Source organism: Ciconia boyciana, chromosome 21 (genome assembly GCF_034638445.1).
Source record: "Ciconia boyciana chromosome 21, ASM3463844v1, whole genome shotgun sequence".
In the NCBI taxonomy this organism is placed as follows: domain Eukaryota; kingdom Metazoa; phylum Chordata; class Aves; order Ciconiiformes; family Ciconiidae; genus Ciconia; species Ciconia boyciana.
In genome coordinates, this window is record NC_132954.1 from 505,811 (window position 1) to 532,428 (window position 26,618).

General features: G+C 40.7%; 1 protein-coding gene and 1 non-coding gene across 2 annotated transcripts; both read right to left on the reverse strand.

The window, feature by feature from the left end:
- Window positions 1–1,370: 1,370 nt before the first annotated feature.
- PPP1R8 (protein phosphatase 1 regulatory subunit 8) lies at window positions 1,371–25,870 on the reverse strand. Its single transcript, XM_072885224.1, has 7 exons — window positions 25,687–25,870; window positions 12,352–12,412; window positions 5,823–5,976; window positions 4,966–5,186; window positions 4,133–4,277; window positions 2,888–2,952; window positions 1,371–1,862 (listed from the first exon to the last, which is right to left on the reverse strand). The coding sequence occupies exons 1-7, from the start codon at window positions 25,746–25,748 to the stop codon at window positions 1,509–1,511; spliced, it is 1,062 nt and encodes a 353-aa protein (XP_072741325.1). The 5' UTR covers window positions 25,749–25,870; the 3' UTR covers window positions 1,371–1,508.
- Window positions 9,318–9,483, reverse strand: LOC140662261 (small Cajal body-specific RNA 1). The gene has a single exon (XR_012046030.1).
- Window positions 25,871–26,618: the final 748 nt, after the last annotated feature.

A 26,618-nucleotide genomic window follows, 5' to 3' on the forward strand; every position in this document is an offset into this window, starting at 1 on the left:
CACAACACTACTTAGCGAGGTAGCTACAGTACTGTACACGATGAACACCTGGGTATACTACTGTCATTTTAGTGCACATTTCCTGGAGAAATCCCCCAAACAACAAAGGAATGTGACTACGTAGCTGAACTGCATTATAGAATGTAAAAAAATCCAGAGTAAATCTAAGAAAAACAGAGCTCTGGCCTTACCTTGTATAAAGTAAAGACATAGTGTCTGAATACATGTCAATCAGATTTTGAAATCTAAACCTGAGGATTTGAAGGGCTAGAGCAACAATCCAAATCAGGCTTCTCACTTTATTCAATGGGAAAAAGTGATGAAGTGGTAAAAAAATGTAATATTATGAAACTAACCTGTGCACTGCTTTATTCAAGGCAAGGCAGATTCTCTACTGAGAATTCATATTCTAGCTTTAAGTAGCACTCAGTTCTCACCCACTGTTACTACAGCCAGAATAGTGTGCAGATTGTGGTTTCAGTTGTCAAATGTGTAAGTCCTCTGACACTGCTCATAGCTGCTCATTTTTATGTGTGTCTTGTTGCATCTCACATATACTCTAAGCTCACAAGTTCCATTTGCAAATAAAAATGAAACTATTTAAGTTAAAAGGGCCACCAAGTTTAAAAGAAACTGTTTTCCTCTGTGTTAACCACCTTAAGTTACCAGAGGGGAAGGAGTCAACACTACTTTGTTGTTTATTGTTTGTACAGTGTAGATAGTGCCTATCCACCAGTCCAATGCTCCTAGGCTTGCCATGCTTGTATGCTGCCATTAGCACCAACACAAGCTCAGATCCATCCATGTGTACACCCCTTTATCCATCCACACAGCACTCCATTGTACAATACTGGACCACAGCTAAGGAAGCCCACCTATTTCTTGTCCATCTCAACTCCATATTCTCATGAACTAATGGGATGCTGTAGTGTTTTAGGTGGAAATTAAAACAAGCTGTAGCTAAACAAAACAGGAAAAAAAGATAATGTCCTACATTGGTAGGGTTTTGAAAATGTAATAAAAGCTGACCTATATTTTGCAAGTTTTAGAACTCATACCAATGGGATTTCTGAAAGGCTTGGCCCCACAAACATATACTTCTGATACAGCTGACCTGCTATGAGCAAGTCCAGCAGGAACAGCATTACTCATAGTAAGCACGACACCTAAATACATGAATTTGCAGGGTCACGCCATAAATGATAATTAAATTGTATGACTCTGCCCCTTCAACTTATGGATCAAAATTCAGAGTAAAGACCTCTGGGGACAGTAATGGCTAAGAAAAGGCTGCCAGATATTTTGGTTCAAAAGGAGATGGGAGCTGTATTTTTTTTGTTGTTTTGAACAGACATATAAAAACATCTGAAGACAGATCTTTAAGGGGTATTCCACCTCTCCAATCTTGATATTACATCTGGTAGGACACTGAAATTTTAAAAAGACGATACTGCACATAAACAGTTTCTGGAGTTCGTAACTCCCACTCTCCCACAACAAAACCCAACTCAGATCAGTAGGGAAGGGGTTGGCTTCTTGCCCGGCCATGCCTCCTTTGCATATTTCTTCTTCTTGGGTTCATTCACAGCTTCAGGATTAAAGACAGCAGGGTTTGGAGCTGGGTTCATGTTAACTGTTGAGGGCACAACAGGAGTCAAGTCCACATCTGGGGCAAGATTGGGGTAGGGCATTGGCAGACCACCAATGAGTGCTGTCCCATGGACGCCATGCGATTGGGAACCTGCCTCATTGTGAGTTGGAGGTAAACCACCATATAATCCTCCACTGTAGGGAAAGTTTTGCATACGTCGTGATGCAGAATCGTCTGTGGTCAATGAGCCTGGATTCTCCAACCGTTTTTTCTGTAGATGGAAGTATTTAAAGAATTATTCAAAATACATGAGACAAGCATGCTATTTAAACTTGATGCCAATGTAATTTTCTCCAAAAAGGCACCCAGACCAGCCACATATAAAGTGGTTACAGACCATGTCCCAATCTTTGTCCCACATTTCTTCTGGGTTTCCTCGAAAACCACTTAATAATAAACTCTTAAAGGTGCACAATGCAGGAAGGGGTGACAGAAGTTGAAGCTCAGGTTTAACTTAGCACCTCTGAGCACCTCTTTACCTCCTGTACCTCCTTGCCAGTCCTGAGCTTGCCCTGAACGCAAGACCAAGTAGGTCTTTAGTCAGTAACACAGACCCTTCTTCCCCCACAGTAAGAAACTGCAACTTCTAGATCACTTGGGTGATTTTGTCTAACTCTTTATCATTTGAATCTTCTCCTGCAGTCTGGGGTTTATCTAGAAATATCCTTTTCCACATACATTATTTAGTGTATACCAGCAACAAGCGAAATTGCTATTACACTGTTGCTTAGCTACCCTGAAGTTTTGCAAGTCTTCCCTACTCCTAGCATATTCAAATTAAGTACAGCACTGGCAACACACTCGTCTTGGATCAAAGTCTAAACCCTGCTAGTTCTAGTAGACAACGTTATGAAATCTTTAGCACTTACAGTATTTAAACAAACAACCTCTTATTTTTACTTTTTCTTTTCCACACTTCCCACAAGTTTAACTGATGCCTAGAACTACCATTCTGAATTTCTGGAAAGTGTTTCTTTTTGGAAGGAAAGAAAATTGCCATTGATCCCATGTGCTATTAAAGAAAAGAGCTAAAGCTGGATTTGAAGGGAAATGGTCAAATCTGCTTAAAAAAAAAAGAGAGAGAGACACAATTGTGAAACATGAACAATGTGAACGTGACTTTTGCTTAACAATAAAACACTTTCCACCATAGAACATTATGTTTCTAAGGTGTAATTCATAAAGTGAGTTCATCAATGTAATGTACTAATTAGAAAGTTGAGAGTTACTCTGTACCTTAACAGGGACTACTGCTGTCTGTACCATGTTCCTGAAACGCCCAACAGAAGGGTCCACATCCTCTGTAAAGGCAAGAACAGTGAAGCTTCCAGTAAGAATACAGAAAAAGATAGAAAATCTGTCAGGTAAAGGAACCTATATGAAGAATTGGTACATGGACTTTCTCAAAGCCAGTGCTCTAGTAGCTCTCAGTAAGTACAAGCACGCCCAAATAAAGAGAAGAGCTAAGGGGACACCTAGTGGCTTTGTCTCAAGGTGGGCTCATCAGATATTCTGGTAAGAAAGGCTTCCACTCAAATGGAGAATGGGGAAAGGGGACAGATGGATGGCCAGCTTGCACTGATCAGACAGACTGGAGTTCTGGGCTGAAAGCTGCTGCTGACAAGGCACTGCATGTGCTCAAAGGCACAACAGCTAGCCCCAGAAGTCCTTGGGGGACCCTGAAGGAGGAGTTAGAAGAATTCAATGTAAAGTCTCTGAAAGTCTGAAAAAAATTACCTTTTTTGTAATACAAATGACTGCTGTTTACATTAGGATATTCTGAGCACTAAATTGCATAACCTTATAAATCAAAATGGTTGTTCTGGGTGGTATACACTGCCAAATGAAACTAGCTCCAGACTATATTTTAAAATGCATACTCATTAATAAGTTACTCTTATTAATAGGAATATTATCCATATAAAATATCATTAATAGGAGCACCATTAATATAAAACAGCTAAGGAAGAAAAATGACTAATTAGGAATTGGATACATCTTCAGAAGCATTATTTTGAATGAGAATGACGTGTTTCAGATATGCAGACAAGTAGCAAAAAACCTGAGCTTGAGACAAATATCCATTGGGCAACAGTAAGGAAAGCATTAAGAGACAGATGAAAACCAAATAAGTTCAGTTCCCGTTTAGATTCTAAAGAAGGCAAAAAATTTTAAAACACTTTCCTCCTTTTGGACCCATGAGATCTTTCCAACATGTGACAGAATTTTCAAGAACGAAGCCGAGTGCAATATCCCTGTCCTGCACAAATAATGCAGTTATTTTACAGGTAGAAGAGAAGAAACAGAGAGGTCAAAGAAGTAAGTGAGACATGTGGCAGCTTCTCTGAAATAGCAGATCCCAAGTATTGACTGCCAAATTTCTGTTCTCCTTATCTATGGATAACCCATGAGGAATCCCTATGAGAATACTGGAAAGAGGGTCTTAACGGCAACAACTAAAGATTAAAGCAAACTACTTACCCGGATTGATGATTTCATCATCATCACTGAATGTCACTCTGGAGTTCTTCCGTTTTCTCTTTGGTCTCTGAATATCCAAATTCCCTTCCTCAATGGTTAGCGTGGAAATTCTTTTGTTGTGGGCTGTATTAAACTCTGTCAGGTTCTAATGACAAATTTGGAGATGAAATAGTTTAAGCAACTACTGTATGAAGTCTGATTTAATGATGTGATTGTACATATCAAAGATCACAACACACTGTTTAGCTTCAACGTTAGACTCCTGGGAAGAAAGGGTGGTCCAGTGCTGCAACAGGTTGCCCAGAGAGGTTGTGGAGTCTCTGCCTGCAGAGATACTCAGAACTTGACTGAGTGTGATCCTGGGCAACCTGTTCTAGCTGACCCTGCTTGAGCAGGGGGCCTGGACTAGATGATCCCGAGAGGTCCCTTCCAACCTCAACAATCCTGTGAATGCCACACACATTGCTTTCTCCCTCTTCACTAGCTAACTGTAGGAAACAGGGCAGCATTCACCATTATCTGGCAATGGGGAACAGTGTGGGAAATTACCCCTGACCTGGGGTAATGTTAGTCGGAGAGCATGTGCTCCCTGGCAAGCCTTTGTGAGAAGACCATTGGAATAGTAGGATTATTAGGTCACTGATTCTGGGAAGCAGCATGATCACAGGCTTATCATGGCAGAAAGAGACGGCTTGTGCATATCTGCCAGCAGAAGACACCCCAGACTTTCTTCAAGGCCAAGAAATTAGGAACCTGAACCTAAGCAAACAATTGGGGAATGCTATCCGTTTAGCTGGAAATGCCATCTAGGTACAATGTGCCATCGTACTCACATCAAGTTCTGTCTCCTCCTCTGGCAGGCCCAGCAAGCCCTTGAGTTCTTCATCTTCACCGCCCATTTTCTCATCTCCTTTAACTGCTGATGGCAGAGTCTGAGGCTTCTCTCGCAGAGTATATGCCCGTGTAGAAGCACCAAATGAAACCGTGGAGTCAATGGGTATCTGTTGGGGTTTGTGAGGTTCCAAACGGATATGACCCAAGAACGTGCCATGTGCTGAGAACATCAAAACGCACAATAGTCTGTAAGTCATCAGCTTGGGCTCAGAGTATTCAAGTTCAAGTCCTGAGAAGTTCAGAAACTGTACATGGTTGGTCCGAGATAAAAGTTGCTGAGGTACTGCTGAAAACATTAGCTATGTACATTTTACCTACCATCTCACAAACTGAGGTAACACACATCAGAAGTCCTCAAAAAGTCATGGAAATAAATGACAAGCACCATTTACTTTCTGGATTCTTGTAGGTCCCAACATACTATGTCTGGAATCATTCCCTCAGTGGAAAAAACAGTATGTCAGGTTTTAGATCTTGGGAAGCCACCCTCAGAAGAGAAACCTTCATTAAATTTGTGAAGGGAAGGCCGAGTTGCTTTCCTCCTTTCCCTTAGCCTCTTAAGAGTCTAGAAATGTTGTTTTAAACACCAAGTGAAGCAGATGTAAACTGACTGGAGCAAACACTCCTTTGCTCCTAACCCTTGCCAATCTTTCACTAGGATGCTAATTCAGATTATTGTCATCTATCCACACAGTGCAAACAACAACAACAAGAAAAGGAAAAAGTGTCTCAGATTCAGAAATGTTTAAGCACTGAAATATTGTAGTTCTATCTGGTTAAATGTCACACTACTTACTGCTGTTTAGATCTATGAGGAAAACCCTCTTGAGATGTTTGTGATAGACCAAGGCAGCATGGACCCGAGAGCAAGACTGGTGGTCAATGGTAAAATCGCACAGATCAGGATTTCTCCCAAAGAGATAGTATTTCTTCTCATCAATGATGAGTTTCTGAGGTAGAATATCAAACAGAGAAGCATATTAGACTCCTATAATCTTTTGGATCTTCCTGAAAAAAATTCAAGAACATGAATAAGCAGAGCAAATTCAAAACAAAGCATCAACATCTGAACAATATTTTAGTTTTGTCTGACACTGTTCAATACAGAAACTCAAATCTTCTCTTTGTAAAATCAGAACAGCTGACTATGGAAGAGTCCCAGTTATTCCCTTCTTTAACAGCCAATACAAGACAGCCTGGGAAGGACAATAACTCTTCAAAGCATGAGACTGTCTCATACAAGAGATTCTCTCTCGCATCTGCTCCCAATTATTTTTACACATTCCTCGAGGCAGATGACCTTGGTCCTTGTCTAAGCCAGGAATCTATGCTACATGATCTCCAGTCCAATACAGAACATGAAAATTATATTTCTGTATAGAAATGTGTACATACAGGAGATTTAAGACCTTTATAATAAAGATGTAAAACTATACTGAATATGTACTGTGATATGAATCCACATTAGTCTAGTCAAGTAAGCCATTAATTTTAGGCATTTCTTCTTAATTCATCCTAATCTCTTCTTCAAACAAGATCTTACATACTGTAATCAGTTACATAAACCATCTCTGAAAAGCAAAGGAACATGTTGACACAGTCCTACAGTGTAAACAACATATTTCTATTAACAGACAACGTTGTTGAAAGGAACTCCTTGTGCCTAAATGCTGAAGTACCTAAGCAGTGCAGCCTTCTTTCTCACTGTATCCTAAGATCTTAATCTAACCTGTTTTCTTGCTTCCAGCTGCACAAGTCAAAGGCTGCCAATGCATTACAGATTTGTTAACAGATGGCTTCTCCTGCTTTTTGAAACATTTACCAAAGCCCACACAACGTTTCAATAGCATGATCAAGGGAACGCTGATGATATGTTTTCCATCAGAAAAAAACCCAGATCTTAGTTCAGGAAAGCACTGCTTTCATGAGATGGTCTGAGCTGAATTAACATTTTGCCTGCTAGAGCACGAGGATTTCTCCCCTCTCCTTCCTTCCATTCCCAGCTATACAATCCTCCCCTCAATCACACTGCCACACATCTGAGCAAAGTTTTCAGCTTGCAAAGCTGCGTTAGTCTACTACTGTTTTAGTGGACTGAATCAGTTTGCCTTCAGTCAGCTGCGTATCCCAGCTGGCTCTAGTGAAGCAATGGATTATATGCACTAGGACTGTGTGATGAGGAAGGACCTCTCTTCCTGGCAGCAGTGTTCATGTCAATCAGTTGTTTGCTCCTCAGTTTTCCCAGCTGTATAAACCACATGCTCAGCTAGAAAGAGCTAATGTATCAGACTAGTTACAGGTAGTTGGTTTGGGATTTTTTTTGAGCTATCAGAAAGACTGACACAATGAGCACCTAGACAGTTACTTATTCTCTGGCACTACCAAGTCATACAGAAAATAAGGAGACAGCTTGGAATAAGACATAGTATTTATATTCCTCTGCCTTATCTGCAAGCATAAAATTCACATGGACCTCATTTTCTACTACAAATCACCTTGCAAAGTTACATCTATTTATCTGCCCACCAATTATGAACTTCAAGGCTTTTAGCACTGCTGCATTCAGGTGTCACTTTGCAACTGATTTTTTTCAGATTTCCCCCCCCAGATGTGTTCTACATTTTTTAGCTTGGATTTCTCATTGTTCTGCTGAACATTTGTCAGCCCCCATGCTGTAAATTCTCATAATCTGGTATTCAGTAATAAGTATTTAATTTATTTCTGTATGTTTACTCTCTCTTTTAGGTCACTAGAAGAATTAATTGAACAACTCAACTCCATACTAGTACACATCATGACGACTTTACAATTAATTGGTCCCTTAGGTAACAATCTGCTAATGTCTTATTCCCAACTAGCTCAAGGTATACATTTTAAGCATGATTTCATGAGAGTAAATGCTTTGTGAAATCTACTGACTTACATATTTTGGCCTGCTTTCTTAAAATAACAAGATTTAGGTGATCAAGCTGTGTGGATATCCATCAGCTCCCAACACCCACTACTAAACTAAGTAACTTCTCAACCAACTGGCCAATTTCAACCAGCGCTACAAAATATTAAATTTCAAGAAGTTCTGGGAAAACAAACAGTTAGATAGAATGACAACTTCATCAGTACCCTCACTGATACACAGGATGGCAGAAAATCCACAACAGCACCAATACTTAGACTTTAACTAAAAAAAATAAATATATATCCTTTTTTGTGAATCCATGTCTCATTTGATAAGACAGGAATCACAGCTTAATTAGCAATTCACCGTTAAGTACATTATCTGGTGACAAATGAGGTGCAAATGCAAAACTCAAGTGATTTTCCTCCAGTTGGGACATTTAAAACATGTAGGTGTCTCCTCTGAATCTATTTGTGTCTGGTGGGGAATGGCATACCTCTAAGCCTCAGTATAATTCAGATAAAAACCCGAGAAATCAATATACTGAAACAGTCTACTGGATTCTGCTCTCACCTGGCTACTCTATTACCACTTTCTGTCTCGTTAGAAATGCTGGTTTTCACAAGACCCTCCCCTCAGAATTAACCAGAAGCCACTGATAAAGAGCTTAAACTAGTACATGGTTTCCTCAGTCCTTTCTGGTTAAATATTATTTCACTTTTTTTTTTTTTAAATTCCACCTGTAAATAGACCAGTCAATCTCCTCCCTGTACATTCTTCATGCTAGTGTACTTTTGTTATGCTTTTCCCCGCAAGCCTTAATCAACACCTATCATTCCATTAATCTCACTGATATTTTCCCGTAAGATTACAGTCATTTCATCCAGCTATTGATCTGTGAATACCATAGTGTTTGTTACAATATATCTTTTGAGAAATGCTGGTTAGGTTTTCTGCACTCTGAGTCTTCCCAAATTCAATACCTTTGTACTAATGAATTCTACAATTCCACTTTGTAAGAAAGACCAGCATTAACTTTTCCTTTTATTCTTGTGTATTTGAAAAAATCCTGTGTAAACACAACTCTGATAGAAACAAGTGGATCTTCACAAGCTGATTCATTACTCCACATTTCAGTGCTTAGCTCCACAATCTCACGATTGCAAGTGCCATAAAAATCGGTCCAACAATTTCTCATTCTTGTCCACAACTGAAACCAAAAGAAGTGTCCTGTAAGGTTTCATTTGCACACAAAACAATACCATTCTGACTTGACAGCATTTCAAGAGATTTTGCAAAGACACAAATGAATTCATAAATTGGAAATATTACACCAAATCATCAACAGAGAAAATAAAATTATTGCCTTTACTTCAAGATAATGTTTCCAAAATTTTCTGTGCCTCTGAGTTATAACCCGGTGTTATCCTTTATACACTGGGCTTAAACACTTCATGGCTTCTTTTAATGTTGCACTTTTCAGACCCAGCAATCACAAGGTGTATCTCAGACCTCTGCACAAGACCTGGGACACAGATGGCTCGGTTAGTATCAAGTGCTCAGTAATCCACAAGATTTAAGAATGTTCTTTCTTGGTTACTGTTGTCTGCCATAGACACAAAACTGAAAAACTCTTTGCCATATGTACCAAAAAGAGGAACAGATGGATCACATTCAAATGCTGTTAATTTGTTGCACAGTTCCCATACATATACACAGTACATTGTCTCATGTAACCACCACAGCCTAGAGGACTTAAGTCATCAGCTGTATATAGTGTGCAAGGCCACAAAGCAACCACAGCTGGCATGCATGCTACATGGAACAGCCTGCCAGAACTTCCCCACCAAGTCCACTCTTCTGATTCTTACTTCAGCAGACAGAAGTACCATAGCAAGCCAGACCTCTGCGCTACACATGTAGGTGCCTGCGCCTGGGCACCGCTTGCCACAGCATTCAATACACATATACACACTGAATGGCAGGCAAGCTGTACCTCACTGATCTCAGTAACATTGATAGCCAACATCAGATAGTCAGGAGGCAAAACACAAACTCCACAGTCATTCTGCAACCTCTGTGCGATAACACCCTCTACTGAACCTCGGACTAGCAATGATTGTTAACAGTGCTCTGCATGACAGCAAAAAGAATCTCTTTTAGGTTATCAAGAGAGTTGATGGTAGGAAGAGGGAATCAGAATGTTTGTACTACCCACTTTCCCCCATGTGGACAGAGACCCCAGGCTTACAAAGCCAGCTTGGGCCTCCTGTAGGTCCAAAAGCTTTGGGGAGCACAGCCTCAGAGTCTGACATGACCAGGACAACATTCCTGACTTGATTTATCATCACCAAGTTTGCTCAACCATTGCCAAAAACAATGGTGCATCCTCAGCTTCCATATGGCATTTTGCTGCCTTTTTTTTTTTTTTGAGTCCTGACCAGGACTCCCATGATAGACATTTGCCTAGCACCTGAGGATTAATTCAGCAGAGCGCTCCATATAAACTCTTTCATCCTAAAGCTCTCTCGCCACACTCATAAATCCAAAAGAAACATGACAAGAAAAAACTCATCTTGTAGAGTAAGTCTCCCAGGTGGGAAGGCTGCATTATCTTTGGTCACCTGCCACATACCAAAAAACCCAAAGTCACTGCCATTTGGCTTTGCTCACTGAATCTCATTACATGGCCTGAAAGAAGTACTGGAAAACCCAGTGCCGAGTACAATCTTTACCCCAGATGCTGCTGCTAGGATGGCAGTGAGAAAACTGAGCTGAGAAGCAGTCCTACCACAGCTCTCTGATCTCTGAAAATGATTCTGAACATGTAACAGTACCATGAGAAGCAGAATACATGGTCCATGGTTTGAAGACAAACACAATGCAAAGGGTTTGAAAGCTATAGTGCCTGGAAAGAGCCAGTGAAGGATAGCTCCAACTCAGTCCGAGTAGCGGGTATGAACCAACTCAGCCATGTCTTGTATGAACTAATGAGCTACTCTGAAGATGCAGTAAATGTGTGTTAGAATCTAATTCCTTTCAAATTAAGGCTGAGCGAAGATCTCTTTTAGGTCAGGACTGGCTTTGCCAATTTTTTGTATCTTTAAATCCAGACTAAGAGCACTCTCTCAAAACAGTCTGTAAAACCAACAGTAATGGACTATAAAGAAAAGCCTCATTTTACTGGTTTCTGGCCTGGGAAAACACAAGTTTATTTGTGAGGAACCTATTTGTGACATCTCTATCTGCTTTCCTATGCAAAGCATATTCTGGTAACTTAACCAAATTCTAAACAGTAAATCTCTCCAGTTAGACACCAGAAGGAACACTTAATACTGCCTGATGCTGCTGTGGTAGCATACACTAAAACTCAGCCAAGATTTGAAGCTACCTAAATCTTTTTTGATCTAACACTGAGTTCTTACTTTTCCAAGTTTCTGTTCAGAAAAGTTGGCTCAACTTTGCAAACTTTTGCTGCCCAGAAACATTTCTCTGTTTCAGTCAATTGCAAGTTAGGAGTCTCTCCACAGCTAAAATACATTCACTGGCTTGAGTCCTCTCTGTCAACCATGTTAAAGAGCCTTTTTTTTTTTTTATTTGCTACTTTTAGTGCAATATAAGACAAAATATGAAATAGAGAATGAATTGGTGTATATCAGACAAATTCCTTTGCTGTAATAAAAATAACTCATTGTATCTGTGCTAATCACAACACTGTTTGCAGATCCAGCACATGGAATGAAAAATCATACTGTATTTCATACTGTAGGACAGGGCAACGATCCTGTAAAATATAGGATGCTTAGTTAACCTTACTGTAAAACAAAATAAAAAACAAACTGACCAGACAAGTATCTCAAACAAGCAGTACAAAGTGAAGAGTTTTTGCTCTTACTCTTTTGTATTTGAGATTTCTTTCCCCATATTATTCGAGTTTCTACTCCTGAAGTTCCTAAGACAAGGTGCCTTCTGGCTGCAGTCTGATACCTCCTATATAAGTATCTTGTAGGGAACAAAATGTCAGCGTTGGTCCAAAATTAAGTTTGGAAGAAATAAGGCTCTGCAAAGTATTGCGTTTCCCTTACAAACATTTTATTTTTTTCTCTCTCTTACTAGGACAGGTTTAATGTTCAGGAATCAAAGTGTCATTGTTTGCTAGCTGAGCACTGCAGTTCTGTATCCCTTCAAACAGTGCATCTAATCAGAAGATAACTGATGGAAGCACTGCATAGCATGAGACAGCCTTAGAGTACAGGCAAAGGAAAATTCACTTCATTCTGACGTTTCAGAGTAAAACAAACCGATTTGAAAATAATTAATATGAGAGAGAAAGGGAATACTTATGAGTAACTGTGGAAAATGCTGGGAAATGTTCTACTGCTGGTGCCTATGTATATGATACAAATACATACAAAACCTATTTTCATACCTCAATGAGTTTGTCTCCTTTGACTACATCCAGATGTAAGCCAGGTGGTGGTTTCCCTGCCCTGGAAAATAAAGAAAGGAAAATATAGTATAAAAATATTTAATAAAAAGTTTGTTAGTGTTAGAGCTAATACTCTATTAGAGCTACAGACCAAACCTACACAAATGTAAGCAGAATTATTTTGGGGAAAATATGAAAATCCCATAATTTTATTTTCCTCCCTGCAGATTCCTTCTGACAACACATAAAACATGATTTTTTTACAATAAGAGTTAAGCTAACAGGACATGAGGCATTTCAAGCTTTACTTCTGCATGTGAAAAATAGCTAATTTACAAAATGAACACAGCAGATCCTTAGAGAACATGATATGAGGCCAGGAAGATGCTAAAAACTAGAGAAGGGGATAGGCTGGGACTGTTTGCTTAAGGGCCTGCTCAAGGGCTCTGTTTTCCCATGTTACCTTCAAAACAGTAGATCTCTACCCGTAGCTGCTGAGAGGAACAGAAACTTCTACCATCCTTCCCCTCTAGGACTGGTAATGGCAAAAAACCTGAAAGGGGCTCCACACACACCTGTAATATTATAAAAATGTTGGCCAATAGCCAGTGTTCCTCTATACTCAGTCTATAATCAAACTTTCCTACCAACACAGGTAACATGGAAGAGACTACAGTATTAGATGGCAGAGGGACCCCTACCCTACGACAGTACAATCCTCCTCCACCAAATTCTCAAACAAACAGCAGCTCAGCTCCCCCAGCCCCATAGCTCCATCCCTGCTCACCTTCTGTGAAGCAGATTCACCTGTCAGACAGCATTATTCTCACCTGGGTGAAGGGAGCACAGAGGCACATGGGACTTGGCAATGCACAGCAAAACAACGCTAATATCCGGGAGAACCCATGAGGATTAGCAGCATCAAAAACATATTTGGTATTTACAGTGCTCAAAACCAAGACACCACTGTGATATCAATACGCTGCCCTTCACTACACAGGATCTTGGGCTGTTGACAGCAAATGATCTTTTTCTGCTCAGATCTCAAAATCTGCATCTCTAGTACTTCTTCACTGATAATAGCACTGCTGCTTCTCTCTATGGCTGGACCAACTTTCTAGGCAATGGCAGTGCCCCAGTTCTTGGCTACTCTGCTGCTCTTCTGAAAAACAACTGCAGAGGAGATCACATTCCCATTTACTGCTTTGCTCACTGCACAGAGCAAGCCAAAAGAACAGCGACAATGGGTAGCAACATTCTCAGCATGGTTGGAGAAGAAAGAAAGGTCACTTGTAATTGAAGTTGTTCGAAGGGGTTAAATATAGATGTTCACATTTCTGGGATGTGCCTTACAATTTGAAGGTTTCTTCTGTGTCCCCAGGTTGTTGGTTACTATAGACATGCTCTTCTAGATAACTTCATACAAGAAGACTTCATATTATTTCTACTTCATTTCTTTCTCAAGTATTGCACAAGCATTTTCCATTCTTGCTCCAAATCCATTATATGAGCCTGTTCAGATCTCTCTCCGGCCCTTCCTGAATATGCCAGTTGGGACTTTCACAAGTTTTCTTACCCAGCCCTTTTCTTTCATCCCTTCTCTAAGATTCTGGATAGTACCATCCTAACAAAATAAGATGGATATGGCTGATGTTGATTCTTATTCTTTTGGATGAACAAACAGCAGCAGCAAAAGCAGAGGATGCAAAACTCCAGGGCAATCTGCTAAAATGGTGACTGCTTCCTAGAAACGGGATTACAGTGGTGTGGGGGAAAGACCAACAAGTAAAAATGCTCCCAAAGAAGATACGCAGTCTGCCTGATGAGTTCTACAAGGACTGACTCTTCCAGTCACTCCAGTACAGCTAGGGGACTGACTCCTCTGAAGTACTGCTCTAGGATCATACAGCCAGGCTACATCTGAGTATTGCTGTCTCCTCCTGTGCTCCCCTCAGATCTCAGCTCTCATTTTTCATTGAAAGACAGGTTTCATTCATGGATTAATGTACACTTCTCAGTGTTTCCTCTTTCTGCCCCTGAGCACTGGCAAATTGTTTTTCTCCATTCCACTGAAATTGCCAAGTTCTAGTTACACTGCAACACAACTTTTGGCAATTTTCACAAAGTCTGCCTTACTTTGATCAAACAAATGCTGCTTCCCCCACCTTTTTTTTTTTTTCCTTCCAAATAGGTAAATCTTTCAACAAATTAACTCTACAAGTAAGTCTACTTACTCACTCAATCTGGTCTCTGCTTTTCTTTTCAGTCATCTCTTCCTGGATACTCAATGGTCAGTCTGCCCTAAAAACATTTTAGCAACATCCTCAACGTACCTGTTAGGTTATGGGAAAGCTCCCAAGTGCTCTAGCACAACCACTTTCCTCTTCTGTAAACTGAATCCTATCTGATGGTCATCTTTCACCATATACAATCTCTGATTCTTCATTACCACCTCTACTTTTAGTTTCACCCTTACTGTTATTTTACTCTGCTTTTACCTTCAACTTTATTTTGAACACAGAAAAAATATTTGGAACACAGAAAAACAACTTTATTTGAACACAGCAGCAGCACAAGATAGTGCCTTCAGCTATGAATTAAGGTGCTTGAAAAATTTATCTGTTCTCTGGCGTCTTTTGGACTGAGAATCCTTTCTAGACAGTATTTCCCCTATCTACCTATGCCTGCAGAACACTGAACACAGTAAGGCTGTAAATACTGTTACAATACCATCAAAACAAACTCACAGAAATAATTTCTGGTACAGAAGTGATTTAGTCTGTCCCTTTGGAACAAACTAAATCACTGTCACAGCTTAGGCGGCTGAAGTTAGACGCTTGAAAAGTCTTTTAATGAAAAAAGTAGAACGATTTTCTAGTTCTAAATCGAAAACTAATTAGTTCCAGAGTCACCAAAGATCAGAAGTAATGGCTATATTTGGATGTATCAACAACCCCTCACATGCTCTGTCCTATCAGACCCCTCACCTCATGCATCAAGGAAGTAAAACACTGAAAGGAAATCTCTTGCAAAAATCTACTAGAAGAAAGTTTGTTTGAAAGTTGGTACTGTGCTGTTAGAGGATAGCAGTTTTTCCCCTCTTATTTCCAATATTAAAAAAAAAGTCCTCTCCCACTAACTAATGTGCTAAAATATCCACTAAGCTAATTTTCCTACACTGTTCTGAAGGATGGAGAATTACTTGAGGTCAACAGACTCTCCTCTCTGTAGAGCACATACAGACAGCCAGGCTTAGCACTGCTCCAAGACAAATGATGTCACACCAGAACTTGGCTCCTGCACAAGTGCTTGCGTTTGAACGAAAGAAACATGAAGCTGTTCTGTACCTTCCAGATTGTGTATCACAGTCCCCACTGCCTGAATGCCTTCTGCTTCTTCTGCTCTGTACAGGTCAGCATTCTGCAAGTGACCTTAAAAAAAGACCTGCGAATGGACTAATTGTTAATGATCACTAGTTCAGTAAGTTTAACTGAGACAAAGTATGCTTAGACTGCCTACTAAGCCTTCCAGAGAATTAACGAGGCTGATTGGCAAGGAGAACATGACCATAACAGTATCATTAAATGACTTCTCCGGATCGGAGAAGAGGTGAGAGCACATTCTACACCAGAGCTTTTCTTCACTAAGAACGAGTCCAAGGAACTCCAAGAAGTGTCAGAATTAGAAAGTTTATGAAAATTGATAAAAAGAAGTAACAAACTGCAAAACCCAGATGGTATTTAGCCAAGCATTCTAAGACATATCAAATAACAGTTTAGCAATCTATTGCTTAAACTACCCTCACTGTCAGAGAAATGAAAGTTATCAACTGATTATGCTAATTTTAAAGCATATTTCAGGAGCGATGTGGAAACTACATACAGTAAAGTCAAGTTCTGACTGGGAAACTGGTAGAATAGAATAAAATATTTCAGTTGGAAGGGACCTACAATGATAATCTAGTCCAACTGCCTGACCACTTCAGGGCTGACCAAAAGCTAAAGGACGTTATTAAGGGCGTTGTCCAAATGCCTCAAACATTGCAGGCTTGGGGCATCAACCACCTCTCTAGGAAGCCTGTTCCAGTGTTTGACCACCCTCCTGGTAAAGAAATGCTTCCTCATGTCCAGTCTAAACCTCCCCTGGCACAGCTTTGAACCATTCCCACATGTTCTGTCCCTGGATCCCAGGGAGAAGAGATCAGCAGCTCCCTTCTCCACTTCCCCTCCTCAGGAAGCTGCAGACAGCAGAGCTGTAGAAACTGTGTTACTGAGCAGAACTTGCAGACAGATAGGAATTGAATAACAGCCAGACCAGAATAGAGTCATCTAATCTGCACTTCAATACTCAACAGCACTTATCCTTTGGAAACATGATGATATGTGGGGCATAACAGTTCTTCCAATGCCAGCGAAACATTTTGCTTGGATTAAAGAAGGATAAACCTCGTTTTGACTTACACATAATCTACTCCTTTCGGCCTTTGTAAGAATCCCAAGATGACAATGACCACGCTGAAGGAACGTCTTGTTTGGCAGAATACAACCAAGCACTGAAATAGTTTCTGTTCTACTTAAGATGAGTTGAATGTCCTGGGAAACGAGTTAATGTGGTATCTGGATAAAACTGATGTTTATTAGCCAAATCAGTCAACTTCTTGCAAGAGAAAGTGGGCATATTCACGGATGATGAGAAATGAGTAGGGAATTGAGACTGTTGTTCACTACCTGTACAATGGACGGGGAGTTATGAAATGGGCTGTTTTCATACTCAAAATACTCCTAATGGGAGGTTGCTGTTTTGGGGGTTTTTGTGTGTTTTGTTTTTGTTTGTTTTTTTTTTTTTTTAATTGCGAGGTCAACTTTCCTTAAAGCGATACTCTTCAAAACTTGCATATAAGATGTGTACTATTTACACAGTGGTCCAAAAATGCTGTATTCATGTTCCTTTAGACCATTTCTCTTGTAAAATGAGAGCCCTATTTAATCAAGAGAGCAGTGCTGCTTCTGTATGACTTCAAGAATTCTCTTTATCTTTCACATTCCTGTGGAATTGTATCAGGCAGATTAAACTGACAAATCCAGAGTAAGGAACCTTTTACAAAATAAAAACTACCTCCAGTAACCAGTATTGGGTGCCTCACACAGCAATACTCTTCCAGTTTCCAACAGTTACCAATTCAAGGACTTCCTGAGCCATAGCTGTTATCCATTTAAACAGCTATCTACATAATTGCTCTAAGATTCAGTGAATGCACTGAATCACTTACACAAACAATTTCATAGGTCACCTACATATAGCTTAAGCACCCTCTCTGCTATTTGGCCACAAATCTGCTTGCTATTAATCTAATTTTGCAAACTCTAGTTGTTCTCCTCAAAAGGACAGCAAACACTTGTCTCCTACAGACTTTCTGTTTGCTGTTGAAGACACCCAACATCTCTCTCAGTTCTTCCTTTTCCAGACTGAAGAGGAGCCTAGGCTAACCATCTGTAGTACCGCTTCCATATCTCTGATTGAGATTATACTTGAAAATAATACTTGAGAGAAAGAATTCACATGTTTTTTGAGGAGGCAAGTAGTATCACACAATCTACCAGAATTACTGGAGACAACCAAGGAGATGTAAACAAAGCTACCAGTACAGTAGACTGGCATTTTAAAAAAGCTTTTGGCCAAATTATCAAATGGTCTTAAGGTGTGACAGGGAAAACAAACACTAATCCATGAGGGAATGTAAACAAGAGTCAGGAAGGAGCATGGTTCTGCAAGGGCTCTGTGATGTTTATATGCAGTCTGGAAAAAAGGAGCCAGCGAACAAATGAGAAAAATCACTTATGACAACAGTTATGCAGGAAACAAATCAGACTACAATGCTGGAAATGAATTTCATGATACCGAGCTACTGTTTGAGAAAACATCCTGGGGGGGCGGGGGAGGGAGAAATCAGCACTCTTGAGTGCTAGCACACGCTAGAGAAAGACCACCTCCACCACACAAACACAACCAGGAGATCCAGGCTCCTTCCTGCCACTCAGGAAAGATCTATAGCCTTCATGACTATGTTCAGAAAGAATCAGAGGAACACTCATCAACAGTTGACAAAGCAAAGACATCATAAGGAAGAAACTATAAAAATACGACGTTTTCACATCTTGAATGCTGTATTAGTTCTGGTTCTCTTGTTGAGAAGGGCACAAGGATGATAACCAGTACAAATGGCTTCATGCAAGGGGAAAAAAAAAAAAACAAAAACCAAACCCAACAAACAATGGAGTACATAACTTCAAAAGCTTGGAAAAAAACAGGCAAATATCCATTCCCTTTGTCCTCTTCCTGAATGCTACAAAACTAGTGTATTCATTATTTCTTGAAACACAAGCAGCAAGGAGCTCTGGATCTGAAAACAAGGAGAGTGCCTTTTTCACCATTTGCATAATTTGTATGAAGAACTGTCACTCAGTGTTGTGGAATTAAACTGTAAGTTAACAAAGAAAAATTAGAATATTTGTGGAGATTAGGTCTGGTGTTAAGTTGTTAAATACAACCACCCAGACAGAGCCTTCAGCTCACAAAACTCCTTTCCTTCTGACAGCCAAAAGCCTAGAGTGCATACAAGAGGACAGAATACTTAAGGCTTATGCATAAGTTATTGATCACTACTACAAGATGATAGGAAACCATCTGGGGTGTTGTTTTCAATTAGTATGGCTGTTTTTATGCTCTTTTCTATAGAAAGAAACCAGAATTAAGAAAAATCCTCCTCTTACCAAGATGTTGGTGGAACACAAAGTTGTTGCTGATCTTGTGCATCAGCGATGGAAATGAGTCATATGCCTTTCTCAAAGCACAGCATATACACCACAGAAATTGAGACCAAGCTAGCACTGGCATTTGTTTAGGTGACTTAATTTTGACAATACAAGGAGGTATTATTGACAAAGTTAATGCAAAAAACTTTTAGGTAATTACTTTAGCTCACACAGAATGGTTTCTTCCTATGTGGAAGAAGAGGACTGGATAAAAAGCTGACTGGTAATTCTGATCCAACCTTGTTATGTCTAGAGGAAATACTCTGGTTAGGGCATTTGAACTTTAAAAAAATACAGGTTGATGGGAGGCATTTATAATTTCCTCTTAGAAACATTAAAATAATTCTCACCAAACTTCCAGTTGTAAGAAACACAGTTAAAAAAGCTCGTGGTTCAAACTTGATGATTACAGACCTTTTCTGAACACAAAAAATCGCACTATGTTTTAGGAATATTTTATGGAAGATTTCTGATGAGAAATGTAGCTGCTTCAACTGAACAAAGCATTCCATTTGTATTAAAGCATTTGCCCAACTTCACCTTGGCACTATGTATGTTTTCTTGTTACAATGCAGTTCCACACAGAACTAGATTTTACTGGTTCACTCTGGTTCCCTTGGTTACTTACTCAGGAACAAAGTCTCCATAGAATAGAGTGAAATTTGGAAACTGTACACAAAATTTAATTCCTGAGAGCAGGGCCATAAATATTCTATTAGAGAGAACTACAGGTTTTATGACATCAAAAACATGAATTCAAATGGCACTGAATTAAATAGGGAAATGAATATTAAGTAGTGAGCAACAATGCAATGATTATTTGATAAGATTATTCCTACATTTTCAGAGTGAGAACAGGTATGTTGGCAGTGTAACTTACCTGCAGAAATCAGAGGAAGAAGAGACAGGACCTCCAGAACCAGCAAGTCCAGCCACTGCTGTTGCAGGCCACCTTGCTGTAACCTTTATGCCTACCAGGAAGCTGTTCCAAAGCCTTGTTATTCTGACAGTTTGATTTCCATCCTAGATTTTTGATCAAATCCTTTCATTTCCATCCTAAATTTTTTGTTCTCTCCCTTCAGCTATAAATAAAATTCCCCAATACTATCCCTCTTTAAAAATACTTTAGCCATTGAAAACCACTGTTGGTTTTATTTTACTAGCTCTGTCCTGTCTCAAAGTAAGATCACTCTTTCCCCATCAATGAACTTTCCCACTGCATCTGTTTCAGTTTGAATTGAATCTGAATTCAGTTTGATTTTGAATTATTAAGTACAGGTAATATAGACTACACATTTTCATCAGTGTCTTCTACAACAGCACTGACACTTCCCTACCTTAGAAACTGATACATATTATTACACATCAGGTAGAGTATTAGTCTATTTATTTATTTTTGAACAGTTATATGTTACTAGTGATTGATGGTCATTCCAAGGTTAGCCTATGTACTCATGTATATGTCCCTTTTATTTCTGAATATAAACTTGCGTCCTTTTACTTCTGAATAGTGAGTTTCTAGCTTTAAGAAGTTGTTCTTGTTCTTAGTCCCTATTTTCCATCTTACACTTCTGCATTTTATCTTGTTTTTACTGTTCTGGTCTTCAAATTATACCAAAAAGATTGGATAATACTCTGGCCTCTATGTTGACCATGCTTGTGTCACTAACGAGTATGGTGGTCACTTTTGTCAAGGTAATTAATAAAAAAACCCCCAACACTAAAAGGGTCAGCCCACAGACTCTGTTCACCTGCTATTGCCTCCTCAAAGTCAATTCCTTACACACTCACAGTTCTTGTATGAATCCCTTCATTGCTTCCTAAAGTGATCGTTTCCTGTGTCTTCTGAAAGAAACAGTCTTGAAGAAAGCTGGTTCATCTGACGAGGTCAGCCTTTGGCAGACATAGTGCATCCACTTCCCTCCGTTGAATAATTAGTTCCTTCACAATATAGTCTGGGAGCTGGACACGGTGAAGTTCAGGTTTTCCCATAGCAGGTACATGTATGGATTTGTTGGCCTTACAGAAGACACCAACTGCTTAGAATAATTAGTAATGAAATATTTAAGAGGGATGCCACTGAACAAAAACAAGTTTCAGTCTAGGTTTTTAAAAGATTAAAACACCTACAAGCAAAAATTCTTTCTTCTGTATTAGAAACAGAAAAATGTGTTTCTTCAGTTTCGTCACCTTGTGCTCTACAGGCCAGTCCACTGCTCCGTGCATTACATCAGGATGATTCTGTGAGGAACCTGTGTAGATTATTTCTGCCACTGATGGCAAACCCTCTACAGCAGAACTACAGAGTAATGGGAAAAAGCAGGGACAGACAGTCAAGAAGAGGAAGAAAAAAAGCCCAAGCTGAGCTTACCCCTGGAAGGAGCATATTGAGTAACAAAAATAAAACATTTCAGAAAAAGAGGACAAAGCCATTAACACTTTGGATGTGATGCTAGCTAGAAGTACCAAATAACAGAACTGAAGTTTTACAAATTAGCTGACCGTATCTCTTCGACAAGGCTAAGATTCAATGTTGACATGCCAATGGGGTTACAACAGCTATATCCAGCTGAAACTCAGCAGCCTCACTGAAGTAAGTCCTACCCAGTCTAAAGAGAAATTTTGAGTTGTAGCTATTAAGGACACAGGCAGGACAACTTTAATTCTATTGTGTTAGTTTAAAATTAGGTCAATTTTTTAGGTTTCCAAATGTGGACTCAGCAGCCTAAATTTAGCCACTTCCTAAAAATCTTGGCCTGTATGACTACTGTACACACCTTCATGCCCAAATTCAAGGACAAGGTGGAATTTCCGGAAATCAAGAGCTCATCTTCTCCAGAAATTTGTGTACAATCATTGCCAGGAATAGCTTGTTCTTAGCTCAAAGAAACTGAAGAGAAACAACTGTTGCCTTTAAAACATGCTATTTCAAATGTATGTACATTCCAGAACAAGCCTGACATCCCAACTAATGCTGTGTCAAGATAGAGGGTTCAGAAAGATTCACAATCCCAAATGCAGGTTAAACCAGGACAAAAGGAGAGACAGGCAGTGTCCATTAAATATCTGATGGTCACCTCAAAACTACACCCTGGACCATTTGTACCTCATAGAAATTACTTTTACTCACTACCACCTCAGAAAGTATGCAAAAGTCTTAATAAACTAGGATATGTAATTGTTATCTGAAGACATTTTCTAATCTGATGCTATGGCTAAATTTTAATCCATAGAAAGTATTGGCAACATCTTTATTCCAACTTTATTTCAATTTTAAATGCATAGCCCATGTCTTTGCTAACATGTACGGAGGAATTACAGTACATGCATAAAAAAGTACTGGCATAAGCAAGTAGTACTAAGACAGCATTCATTCTTTTTCACCTGTCTTGAGCTAGTTTAACTGTTGGAAACACAAGAAAAGAAAGAATAAATATTTTATGGACTATGAAGAAGTAACCTGTAACAGCATAAAAACTAAATCAAAGCCACAACAAAACCGATGAAAACCTTGAATTTCAGTAGAGAAGTCCTTTCTGGAAATGGGACACTAAAACACTATCCACATTAGGAAAGAACAGATACAATGATGGAGGCAAATCTCAAAAGCATGGGCAACAATGTAAAGACAAGGAAAAAAAGCTATTTCTGTTGATTATATTTAAGATATATTTCTCATATGATCGGTGTTTGCAGTCCCCGAGGCAGCTCTACTTAGAGGCAGAAAAATAAATAGGTAAATACTGTGATTTTGATTTTGATGTAGGTTGATGAGATCGAAGATAATTCAAACTGATTGAAGAAGCTACTACTGACCATGAAGACTCCCTGCAGCTTCATGTTTTTTGGCACCCAAAGCTCTCCCTATGAAGACCTACATTGCTACCTATACAGAAGACTTTTCAGTGCTTGCATAAGACATCAAGGATCCTGCAGGATATGTTTACACTGAGACTTTCTGGAAGTCAGAGCTTCAAATAACAATATTATTGGTCCAAGTCTGCTACTGCAAGCCATCTTCACTCTGGAGAATCCTACTTGTGAAAGACTCATCACTTATTCAGTATCATAACTGTGTGCTCTTTGGTTTGCTCTGAAAGGAATAAACACTTTAAAACTGTGAGCTAGAATCTGTAATTCAGTAGATGCCAGTGAAAGTCATGTAAAGCTTTAACATGAAATATATTCTACTTTTTTTGCAGACTAGAAAAATAAACCAGAAGTAAATAAATTCAACCTGGTAGGAGAGCTCTTCCCTCTTACTGGATGAGGCAGTGGAATACCACCAGATGTAACTACCTAATACTTTCCATTTTCAGTTGCATATTCAGCAGAATATAAACACTAACTGGAAGCCATCCATATTGGCTTCCTGCTACAGTTTTGGTGTTTTCTGGTTGGTTGGTTTGTTTGTTTTTTTTTTCCCCACACTTACAAAACAACAGCTTACCTGTTTCAAGAGAAGGGTTAAGGAAAAATGTTAAGTTTTTCCACACAAAAACAAATCTTTCACCAATATTAACTGCCACATCTACGCATGACAATTTGACTAAGATCAAACTGTATCAGGTACGCCTTTCACTACACTGGTATAAAGATAAGGGTTGCCCAAACTCGGTCTCTAAAATATTACAATGTGCATATGTACAGCAGAGGTGCAAGGGAAAATAAAGAGCTTCCTTAGAATGCATAAGGAGAGAGTCCATATATGAGCTTTGTTCTACCTGAGAAAGATTTTAGAACATTATAGTAAAAGGACATTCAGGTTGCAAAAAGCAAATTACCAAAAATCTTAGAAATGTCAGAATGAAACCGGCCCCGGCACCCGAACATGACCCCCTTACTCCTGGGTGTCAAACCCTGGCTTGGATCATCTCCCTTACTCCCCTCCCACCTCACTTCTCCGTCATTCAGCGCAAGGGATTGTGCTTCAAAACCAAATCAGGTCAGCACCAGCACAGTGAAGAAAGCTGTCTGTCTGTAAGACCCTGCCCTGTTTGTAGCAGAAGCCAGAAAGTATGTAGCCAAAGAGGCCCTCACAGTTAGAGTTGTTACAGTCCTCCCCTCCAGATGGTATTTATTTAGGAAGTCTTCTGCAGTAGCATGCAAGTTACTGAAACTAAGCATTTCACAAGTTATACTTCTCCAGCTGTTCAATCTATAGCTTTCAAAGGCAGAAGTCATTCAAATTTACCACTGAATATAATGCAAGTTGTGAATGCTTTTGTATAAAAACACTAAGAAAAAAAAATTAAAGATATGATATTTCACATTTCAAGTTGAATATCCAGAAAGTACTAACACTGAATATTTAGTGGCTCTATCTACTCTGTCATGTCATCATTTTATGCTGCACCATCTTGTCTCATACGGATGTTTGTTATTGTATATGTTCGGCACAAATAAAATACTAAAATACATGAGCAATTCTTTTCCATGAGAGAGTTAATGGTTTTACTAACTAAAGCAGGCACTTATAAAACAGGTCAAAATTAAAAAGCATATTCACTAAGCATCCATTCACTGAGCAGTATCATCACAGCTATGAAAGGTAGGGGACCTGTAGGAAAAACCAGATGACTATGCAGTTAAAGACTGCAATCATGCATGCACATACATAGCTGGCTCATACAAATATACAAGTGCTTGACTTTTCAGTGGTAACGTTGTGTCATTTTCTCTGCGACTTAAAATATAACTGCACACGTCCCCTGAATAATCAATCCTTCTGGCACCCAAAGAAGACAGTACAGCAAAGATCTATTTAGTAATGTACCAAAAAATTCAAAGCAAATGAAACAGGGCCCCAGGTAACCTAAGCTAAGGCCCTGCTTTTGACAGAGGGTCGGACCAGATGATTTCCAGAGATCCTTTCCAACACGGACTTTTCTACGACTCTAAAACCAGCCAAATTCATGGTCCTGATACTGCTTCTCCAACACATCACATTGCCCTCACTTCTTAACTCAGTGTAATAAAAAAATCCAGGCTAGTTTCAAGCTGGTAGATTTCTCGTACTGAATACACAACTTGAGCAGAAAATTTAATTTGTGCTACATCACATATTCTGTTTAAGCCCTTGGGAAGAGACACAGCATCTCCGGGAAGCATTCTAGGCTTCAGCCAGCGCTGCACTGTGGCGTTAAGCCGAGGCAGCCCGCAGGCAGTCGCTGCCTATGGATGCACCCGCAGGCTGCACGACCCCGCGCCTGGACCCCTGACAGGCCCAGCGCCCCTGCAGCAGACAGCCGCCACCTCTGCGGGGTCAGGGAGCGCCGGCCCGGGCAGGTGGCCTCAGCCCCACACCCGTGAGAGGCCTCAGCCCCGCGACCCTTCCCGCTCGATGCTCCCCACGCACGCCCGGCCAGCTCCGGCCGCCGCCGGGCCCAGCCCCGCGGCCCGGCGCCACTCCCCCGGCCCGGCCCGGCGGGCACCGCCGCATCCCGCAGGAGGCCAGCGGCACACCCAGAGGCAAGCGGCCCGGTGGAGCGGCCGCGGCCCCAGCCCCAGCCCGCCCGCTCACCAGCTGGGGCACTCGAAGAGCGAGAGGCCGCCGCCGCCGGCGGAGTTCGCGTTCGCCGCCATCTTGCATCTGCCCCATTCAGGCGGGCCGAGGGCAGGATGGGAAGCTGGAGGACCGGCGCGGGAGGCGATCCCGGCGTGCCCCGCGCGGCGCCGGCGGGGCGGTGCGGGCTCCCGCCGCCCGGGGCCAGGCCCGGCGGCGCCCGGAGGCCAGGTGCCCGCTGCGAGGCGGCCGGGCGCCGAGTGGGACAGAGGGCCCGGCTCTCGGAGAGCAGCGCCGGCTCCCTTCGCTGCACCATGTGCCCGCCGCCCCGTCCACCGACGCGCCTTCTCGGCCCCAGCTGGCGGCCGCCCCCCTCGCTGCTGCGGGAGGAGGAAGGTGCTGACGGGGAGGGTCGGTAACAAGTTTAACAGCAGGGGAATGACTCGGATCAAACCCTTCTGTAAGAGGTTTTCAACACGCCATTTTAGCAAGTGCTTTAGCGTCTCAACTTTTTAGAGAACGTCAGACAGAAAACCAATTAGATGGCAGGTAACACAGATCGTGTACTTTGTTACAAGTACGGATAATCGAGCTTATACGAGAGAAAAATCGTATTTCTCTAATATTATCCCAGTGAGCTGCAGCCCCCCTGAGAGCTCTTGGTCGGAGGACCTCACACCCCTGGGCAGCGCAGGAACAGCTACCTGGCAAGCGGCACAAGTAAGCTTATCCTGGCACTGGCTCTCACGGTGAGCACCAGACTTCCTAGGGTGAGTCTCCAGCGTCTCCCAGAGTGGTAGAAAACATATCTGAGAGACAGGAATGCTTAGTGCCAGAATGCTGCAGCAACAGAGATGAGAGTTTCTGATAGCGATTTTTCACTCAGAAACTAGTCAAGACTGCTCTTAAAAACAGTTTCTGCAGCAGTTCCACCACTAAGTTCAATGACA